This window comes from Oryzias melastigma, linkage group LG13 (genome assembly GCF_002922805.2).
Source record: "Oryzias melastigma strain HK-1 linkage group LG13, ASM292280v2, whole genome shotgun sequence".
Lineage (NCBI taxonomy): Eukaryota > Metazoa > Chordata > Actinopteri > Beloniformes > Adrianichthyidae > Oryzias > Oryzias melastigma.
Genome location: NC_050524.1, coordinates 13,196,169 through 13,206,023, shown reverse-complemented (window position 1 = coordinate 13,206,023; position 9,855 = coordinate 13,196,169). Strand labels below are relative to the sequence as shown.

General features: G+C 35.6%; 1 protein-coding gene across 3 annotated transcripts in view; it reads right to left on the bottom strand.

The window, feature by feature from the left end:
* Positions 1-567: 567 nt before the first annotated feature.
* The window catches only part of LOC112149818 (roundabout homolog 2), a 91,299-nt gene continuing 82,011 nt past the window's right edge, over positions 568-9,855 (bottom strand). The window contains exons 22-26 of one of the 3 annotated variants that reach the window (XM_024277761.2): positions 8,148-8,464; positions 7,851-7,976; positions 5,606-5,785; positions 5,224-5,348; positions 568-1,164 (exon numbers count right to left, since the gene is read on the bottom strand). In XM_024277761.2, the coding sequence (XP_024133529.1) occupies positions 1,153-1,164; positions 5,224-5,348; positions 5,606-5,785; positions 7,851-7,976; positions 8,148-8,464 (760 nt within the window). In that variant the 3' untranslated portion in view covers positions 568-1,152. The remainder of the gene's footprint in view (positions 1,165-5,223; positions 5,349-5,605; positions 5,786-7,850; positions 7,977-8,147; positions 8,465-9,855) is intronic. The other 2 variants (XM_024277762.2, XM_024277763.2) reach the window with 2 other exon arrangements.

Genomic DNA, 9,855 nt, shown 5'->3' with positions numbered 1-9,855 from the left:
GTGTAATGTGATTTAATGCTACATAAATAAACTACCTGAATTATCCCTGTAACCACAGCAACCACTTTCAGTGAACCTTCAGCATTCCTCCAGCAATATTTTTTAACATTACTTGGATCTGTCATTTCTGCCATCTTTTTCAAATAATTTGCTCATCACACTCAACCCTTTTTAAGCAAGTGTGAGGGAATAGCAGATCTATTTCTGCATCGTTTTCTTCCTGAAAGCATCTGTAAGTACATTTCTTTTTCACCCTAATGTGTCACCCATCACTGGTTCCATATTCACATCACAGTTTGGTAATTATTTTTAGACCTTAATAAAACAATGCACTTATTTCCCCCTGCTTTTTGCCTTGAAGGCTGCAGATACTCATAAAAATGTAACCAACTTTAATGTTTCTGAACAAAAAACATTTGTATAAATCTATATTGCTGACTTTTATAACATAAATAGAAAAAGCATGAACTGAAATAGACTTTAGTATAGATGTAAAAATAATACATCTGCAATATTTTGCTTTAAAATAATATCAAACGGTGTAAAATGCACACAGTGACAAACATATTTTTTTAACAAATGCTTTATTGTTCTGTTAAAAATCAACGCACAGGTGATCTGCAGAAGTACAACACATATGAGTGAGAAATAAAAAACACAAATTCAGACACACAAACACAGCCCACGTGCACAGAATCACACACGCACACACATACACCAACATGAAGGACTATTAACATAATGTCTACCTTAAGTCTTCACCAGTCTTTTGTCAAACTTGTGCTATTGTTGTCTGCCATCACTTCATGGTCAGGAGTGAACAGAGGATACATTCAATAATCTGCTGTACATCAAGGTTAAACCTCATTTATTTTTTTTTCTTCTTCTCCCAAAAAATACATATTCCTCTCAGAACCAGTTTTAGTAATATATCTGATCAAAAGTAAAAAAAAATGCATTAAGGATGTATATATACACAAAAGAAAAAACAAGAAAAAAATCCCAAATAACTCGTGAAAAAGCCAGCCTTGACACTTTCCCTTTAGTCTTCAGGAGTTTGCAGGTTGCCATGGCAACAGATTGATGGTTTGTAAAGACTTCACAAACCGGTGAAGGGTAAAGTGGATGTCACATGACGCCATCCTCTGCCGTCTAGGTGAGCTTCTAGAAGAACGAGAACAGGAAGTAAGTAACCAGTACAGGGAAAAAAATCAGTGACATTTAAAACACAAACAAACATACAGACTAGAGCAGCTTAACACTGAAGTAACACAACAAAAGTGACTAGTTTAAATGTATGCTGGCATTTACTCTTTGTTCATACCAGAATTATTATTCATTTCTTAATTAAAACATAGAATCTGATATTTGCAAGGCAAAAATGCGTGAAACACAGAAATACAGATTGATTGTTTTTTTTTTGTTTTTTGTTTGCTTTTTTCCTGTTACATGATTAGTTTGAATTGTGTTAAATTACTGAGCATTTTCTTCCTGCAGCTGTTTCATGAACAGGGATTCAAATTAAGTAATATTTCAAGTTCTTTTCTGCTCATTATTGCAACAAACAAGACTTTTTTTGCATCACATGTGCATCTGTTTGCTTCTGTGATTTCATTCTACCATGCAAAGTGAGACAATGCAAAGTTGAAAATAAAGTAAAATGCATTTTTACGTAACAAAAAATAAATAAACTTATTCTGATTAATTGAAAATCCCAAAGAAAATGTAAAAATACATTTTAGAGATGCACTGGTTGTCTTCTACCCACCAATTACAACAAAAGAGAAACATTTTGGATTGTTCAGTCAAAAAAAATAGAAGTGTTTTTATCAGAGCTGGCTGTAAAAGTTCACAGTAGGAGCAGCTTCATCTTCAGATAGATTCATTCATGATTAAAGAACAATAAATAGCTGATTGCAATGAATTTGGACTCCTTCTCTTCTATTTCTAGGGTCAGCGTGACTAAATAATCAAGGAGACAAATTCACCTTCTTTAATTTGCATTTTTTAACGATGAGTCATATATTTGGTAGAATTTGGAAAGCAGTAAAAAAAGAAAGAAAGCCTTATTGACAACAGATTACGTGTGTAGTTTTGGGGTGAAAACGTGTCAGGCTGTGATGTTGTGCCAACAGGACTCACACTGTGATCAGACATCTGCTAATAATAAGCCAGTGATTGTGCAGATGCTGTCCTCAAAACTCAAAGTTTCCAGTTAATCTGTTGCTTTTGCTCTGCTGAGTAAAAAGAGGAACAGCCAAGTTTAAGGTTATTTGTTTCTGTCAATAAAGATTGAATTACCACTCTGACTGTTTGACCAAAGCAAGAAAGTTAAGCAGTGATAAATCTTTTAATAGAATGTGGCTTTGAAACATTACAGAAACTTTCTTCCTATAGACTCCTTGCTGTGATCACGCACACGCCGTTGCCAACCAATTTTGGGAATCAAGCACACAGTTTTGAAATAAATACCTGACGAGAAAAATTCAAGCATCTTATTTTACCGATTTTTGTGGGATGAAGAAAGAAATTGATGGGACATTTGACAGTCCATAGACTCTTTAATGAACATTTTGTCTGATTAGATGAATAGACATTTTATCTTTCTTAAAGTGATACATAATTAGGGATACCTTTCAAGCTTTATCTGGTACGGGTGCCAATCTGTTACTTTTGAAAGGGTGCCAAAACTTAAAACGAGTACCTTGCTAACTTTTCCCAAAAACATGTAAATATGAGGAAGCAGCATCACTGGTTCCTGCAGAGCTTAAATGTACCTGCACTCTTTGTTTCTCTCTCAGTTATCCTCTCTGTTATCCTCGTTTGAACCATGTGTTTGATACACTATTATTGCAAAATTAAAGCTATTGGTGCTTATTGCATTGTTTTATTCATTCATTCAATCATTCATCTTCCTGTCCGCTTCTTCCTTTTCGGGGTCGCGGGGGTGCCGGAGCCTATCCCGGTTACTGAAGGGCGAAGGCGGGGTACACCCTGGACAGGTCGCCAGTCTGTCTCAGGGCCTCAATCACACACCCATTCACTCTCACATTCACACCTAGGGGCAATTTAGAGTCACCAATCAACCTATGAAGCATGTTTTTGGAGGGTGGGAGGAAGCCGGAGTCCCCGGTGAAAACCCACGCATGCACGGGGAGAACATGCAAACTCCACACAGAAAGGTCCCAGCCGGGATTTGAACCGGGGCCTTCTCGCTGTGAGGCGAGAGCGCTAACCACCGTGCAGCCCGCATTGTTTTATTATGAATGAAATTTGTGAATATATAGGAATATATCTTAACAATATGTAATCCAGTCTTTTGACTCCCATAATCTGACTCTCAAAAGGGCAGAGAGGTTGCTGGGACTTCATGTGTAAGAGGGCTTGTTCTCTCATGATCATGGAAAAGCTGCTTTACACTAACAAACACTCGTGCCGGCAAGAACACTAACAGAGAAAAATGTTTTTGAATGAATTGAAGCTAAATAGAATGGAAATCCGGGATTTATTTTGCTACTTATTATCATTTGAAAAAAATTAAGTAAATCCAGGTCAGAGGATGTGTTTAAATTCCCACTCCAATCAAATTTTGATCTATTGTAAAAGTGTTACTTGTGTTTTTTTTTATTAAATTACGATTATGCATTTTTCTTTTTTGCTAAATTAAAACCTGTCTTTTTCTAAGATATAGTTTATGCAAAATGGCAGTAGTTCTTTAGAAATTCACCTTTTTTTAATCGCATTAATCTCATTTTTGTATAACATGGTCCTTTTAGAAAAACATAAATATTAAATAAACTGTTAGAACTTCAGTCCCGTTATGTTTTTACCTTTAAATTGTTTTTAACAAAAGCGGACTGTTTAATTTGCGGTGCATCGCGTTTTCAAGGTAACAGCTTCAGCGTGAGACGCGCTCTCTGGCTACTTTTTGAGAAAGGTGATCATGAGAAGTAAAAAAAAAAAAATCATGATTTTAGAGGGAAAGTTCACCTCTTAGTGGTTAATTTTGACCAGTCAATGAAGCAAAAGTTTATAAAAAATCTAAATAGTAAAAATCTTCTGCAGTGTTTCATTTTTTCCTTCTTAGATTCTTTTCTTTGTTTATTTTCTGCTTCATCCTTGTCTTTAAAATGATCAAATTTACCTAAATAGGTTAAAGGAAACTATAAAATCACTCTTGTGTCTTTTCTACTGTCTTGCTGTTGTGACAAATTGTGGAATATGATATATCAACATTTGAATTATGGTATTAACTAAAAGTTCCTGTTCAATATGCTTTCGATTGCTCAGAAAAGTGTTTCTACTGTTTTTGGATGTGATAAATTAGAGCATTCTGGACCTTATGGGTTTTTGTTCTTATTTAAATGTTTTTATTTGTTCAGGATTGATTTGAAGAAGGTTGGAAGTCTTTTATAATAATAATAATAATAAAAAAAAACTTAACAAAGTCACCTTTTTAGTTTTATTTTGACCTTTTATTATGCCACAATGTCACCAACTTAAATAAAATTTAGGCTTTTAACAACAATTATTAGGTTAACAATTGCGATTAATATCGTTCAATTAATTACAGTTCACGATTAATCAACCGGACAAATAATTAGTCGCATGACAGCACTATTCTCAACCCAACCTATCCATGCAACAAAAATAGTGAGCAGTTTCAGAACTATCCAGTCATACAGTTTTGTGCCAGATGAGGAAATCAAAGACGTGCATGGATCTAGTCGCAATTTTTTACAAATTGCATTTTTTTTATCAGCTCCTGATTCACAATTTGAATTAAAAAGATATAAAAAAAAATCAATTTTAAGTTTAATTTTCTTTACAACATAAGAAAAATGACATATGAAAATGTTAAAAACACCGAAACATAATTTTGACTTGAGCTGCTCTAAATTCAGCTTACAACCCCATCACCAGAATCACACACCCACAAATGCAGGACCAACCACACTGTAGTTGTCCGGATTTGTCTAAATATGATGTTTTTGAGCATATAATGCTTGAAATAAAAACAAATTTCCATCTTTTTGGTCCTGTTTTTTTATTTATTTGCCTTATTTTGTTAATAAAATAAATGTTCATCTTTTTCAATAAAATATTAGAATAATGGTTTTGGTCCACCAGAAAACTTCTTTTCACAGTCTCAATCTAACTTTGAACCTCATTGACCCCCGCACATACACCATTAGCAGAGTCCCAGCATGGACTTAAAAGTACCTCTTCTCTCCTTTGGTCTGCAGGGGAGGATCCAGAAGAGACTCTTCCGCCCAGAGAGCCATAACTCATTATCTGGAGCTCGGGGAGGATGTTCAGTTTTCCGTACGGGATTACATTTTCATCTGCTGACCACAAAGAGATCACTAAAATGACAATCGTATTCATGCAGGTTCAATCCTAAAGGGGCCAGACTGAAAATAAACCCCTTGATGTTGAAACTCGAGTTACAACCACAGGATAGCGCACACATTTAAAGATGGCAGCTGTTTTTTTTTTAAGCCTGAAGGGATTTGCATAAAGCTTAAAAACAATATTCATTCACAATATTTGAGAATATCCTGTTGTTGCAGCCCCACGACTGCATGAAAATAGAGTTTTGTACCTTCTGGCAACCACTTTGTAGAAACCTCGCTTTGGGGTGAGAAATGTTCTCCCCTCTTGGGAAGGGTGGGAGACCTGCTGTCCTCGTGTCTTTCACTGTCCGCTCGGCTGCGGCTCAAAACATCCACCAGGAGCTGCAGGGAGTCCTCTGTGGAAGGAGGGGGAGGCGGAGGGGCCAGTTCTGATTGATCCATAATGATTAAAAAAACACAAAAAAAACAACAAAAAAAATCTTCATTAAAATAAGGCTTGATATTTTATAACTGAAACCCATATTAAAGGAAAAGTCTGCTTTGACTTTAGATTAGGCATGAAACTGCAGCTCTGAACGGATTGGAACAGTGGGGGAACTCTTTATGTGGCTTTTCTTCAAAGTGTCAGTGACTGTGTAAAAGCCCCATTAATATGCTGAATGATGTTTGTTTGGGGAGTTCAGAAGCTGCATGGTAAGAAATCACAGGCTGTTTGCACAGAATACAATGATCCAAACTATTTCTGAGTTCAGCTAGTTCTGCATAACAGGTCTAAAGAAACAAAGCAAAAATTAATAGGGCATCAAAAAGGCCAAACATGAAATAATTATTACAAAGTTTTACAAGAAAATTATTTTTTTTATCAAATCCAATCACAAAAATAGTAATGGGTGAAATAGAAAAAAATGTGTATCACAATGTAAATTACTTTATATCACAATAACAATGTGTATCACAATATACCACAATATATTTTCAGTTTTTCTAAAACAAAATTGACAAAAATGTCTATGCTTACTTTTAGTTTTTCAAGTAATTGTAACTGAATTGTCACACATGTTTGCACTAAAGTTCAGCAATAAAATAAAAATGATAAAAATGATAGAAGAGAAATGGCACGATAGACACGTTTCTACCACCCACACGATGTGTAGTCACATCGCCCAGCACTAGTAGTAACTGAATAGATTAAGATTCTAAAGAAAAACCTTTGACTGTTTATGAGAACAGACTCTAACAATACTCAGAAAATGGCTACAACAAAATTAAATTAATTTAGTCGCCATGATCTCATGAAATGGATGCTGTCATGTTAGGGCCAGGCGATATTAGTAGCAGCGATTGGTCTGACTTGGTTCAGTTTACGATTCTATGGGAACCAGTCTCACCAATCAAAAGAGAGCTTGATTGAAATCCACATCCTGACCTTTTGAAAGGGAAATTTATCAATCAAACATTTTGAACATTTGACTCAAGATTTATTTGATTGGTCAATTAGTTTGAGCTGACCTAGTCACTCTACATCTTCAACATGGAGAGGATTTTTCTCCTCCACCTTCTCCAGAGGCAGGCGCTCATGGTCCAGACTGAAGGGGAGCATCATAGGCTAATAAAGGCTAACGTAGAAAGCAAAGAATCCAGTGGAACCTTCAATGCAAATTCCATCACGAGGACGGAGTTCACTGGACTCAATGCCAAGTGCACCCCACTGGAAAATATTGCAAGCCAGTAGATTTTTGACAATCGAAGGTAAAACAACTTCTAGCCATGCTAAAGTTAACACAATAACAGCTGATGGAATCAAAGATGGTTGACTTTTATACTGTCTCTGCAGAGCTTGATGATGTGAAACCTCTGAAATGACACAGGATTTACACCAGCTGACCAATCATAAAATTCAACTGCAATACCTTGTTACAACCTGTTGGGGGCATCAAACAGATGGATTTAGAATATAAATCCAGGAGTTTATTTTAAATTGTCGCAAGGACCAACAGACAACACTTTAAAACCCCATTTATAGAAGTCAATAGACGACAAAAGTTGATTTAGCGTTTGGTTATCCTTTAAACGAGTGACAGGATTTATTGTCATAGGTGACTTGTGCAATGCTTAGTAAAGCTGTGAACACTCGTCAAACAGTTAATCAATTTTAATTTGATCATTATTTTATGTTTCAAGCTTTCACAAAAACTGTTAATTTAGCAATTTAAAGTTTGTTAAAAATTAATGTTTTTTTTTTTAAATTATGGGCTTCTATGTAGCCATCCTTGTCTATAAAATTAAATATAAATGTAGGATCCACCCCCACTTCTTAACCCCTTCAAGCCTGACTTTTTTTCCAATTATATGAAAAAATATTCTTCACTGTTTTTTCCTTTCAAGGTGATACTACATTAAGTGGATTAAAGTTATGTTGCAAAATTAGTAACATACGAGTTAGAAGTTGTTAATTTTACAGGTGAAAGAAAAACAAATAACTGAATGTGTCACCGTGTATTGTAGCCGCCTGGTTGTGCTGCTCTCGTCTCTTTTGTCCGTCTTTTGACGCTTTCTTCTTACTCCTGGATCTGTGGGCCTGGGGGGCTGTGGGGCTCGACTCTGCGGCAGGAAATTGTCCTGACAAGAAAGCATGCAGCTGTCATCGTCAGGAAGCAAATGAGGAGCTATGAGCTTCATTCCCCGTGAATGTAGCATGATAGTGGAAATGCTTTTTATGAAATAACATCTCAAATGAAATAATGCACATCGTTACATGTTTATTAGCCATTACAATAAATTCAAACTGACCCTTGCTGAGGCTTTCCCCTCTGAAGTCATCTGCCCACTGGCTACAGTTGTGTGAGTCCCTGATTTCTCGGGTCTTGTTGTTGGTAAACAGATCAGGGTTGGACTGGGACACCTGGGAACCCAAATGGTGACGGGCCAGGAGGTCAAAGTGCTGCGGGCGTGGGCTATGATTCGCTTTGGAGGGATCCTTCTGTGTGGCTGTGCAGGAAAGCCCCTCTGGATTAGACGGCAGGCTGGAGATTTCTTCCTTGGAAGTGTCCATCAGGTAGGTTCTAGCTGGCAGCGGAGGACACCAGTCGTCCTCTTCCTCCTCGGAGCTGTGGGACGGAGCATAAGTAACAGCAGCATGAGAATGTGCCTTTAAGGAGAGCTCTGAACATGGTAGGCCTTCTTATAAAACACTTTTTTCTCCTGCCAGACAGAGAAAATGGAACTAACACGTCTGATCCCTAAAAGGGATGAGAAAAAGTAAAAAGACAAAATGTAATAACAGTTTTATTGTATTTGATTTATAGCTCAACTTTTGGCTGAATGGGTAATTTAGCCTGAGGGGGTCAGAAAAAATGGAACTCATAAAACGAGCACTAAAAGTCACAGGAAAAGGTAACTTGTAGAAGTTTGTACTGAAATCTATTGAGGTGAGTAGAACACACAATAGATCTATCCAATAATAATTCAAGAAACTCTTAAAAAGCCTACACAACATGTGTTTTTTTGCTTAGAAATAACATAATGAGATACAATTTATTAAAAAAAAATCATTTCAGGGTATATAAAAACATTTAATGAGTGAAATACATTTTTACTACAAATTTCCTTAAGTAAAAGTAAAAAAATGTGGTGTATTAAAGTTTTTTTGTTCCCAGAAGTTACAAAAGAAGTAGATGTAGGAGAAAATAAACTTTGTCACAACTTATAGCTCATAAAATAATTGGTTTTCATCTTTTAGATTTTATTTAGTCATGTTATTTATTGTTACTTAATGATTCTTAATGACCTGAATCTGTGTTGGTAAAGTATAAATATTTGATTATAAGTTATGAACCAGATATTGATAATTCATGTAAAGAAAAGGTTAGGTAGAGGCGTGGTGGGATTATATACGCTCTCACTCCCTTTCAAGCAATCTATAAATATCTTTGTACGGATGTAAACTTCTGTTGATTGTTTTGCACATGCATGATCCTTGTTTGATTGCTTGAAACAAACCATTTCTAACCTAATTTATGAAAAATATTGAACAGCTAAGTTGATACGCATCTCAATATCTGTTCTGTGAATCTATGGATAAAAGATTCAACTAACTTTGTGACAATATATAACTTGTATAGATATATAATATTAATTTAGTATTTAAATCTATTAATTAATATGCCTCTTTTTTTCATTGAAACTTTTTATTTTCAGCACTGAAAAACAAAATGCTACAAATATAAAAACCTGATTTTTTTGTGGTATAAAAAAAATAAATAAATAAGTGCCATAATATTTTATTTAAGCATTTTTTGAAGTGCTGCGTAAAAAAGGGTTATAATATGGTTAGTGCACACAACAACACAAACCCCTCGCTGTGGTTCAGCCAACTGTAGTAGACCAAACATGGAGGAAGCAAGCTTGTGATTGGACGTCTTTTTGTTTGCATCACATGTACATAAAAAGTAAAAGACAGTAGAAGCACAACAGGAAGAGAAACTGACAGTTTGCCAGA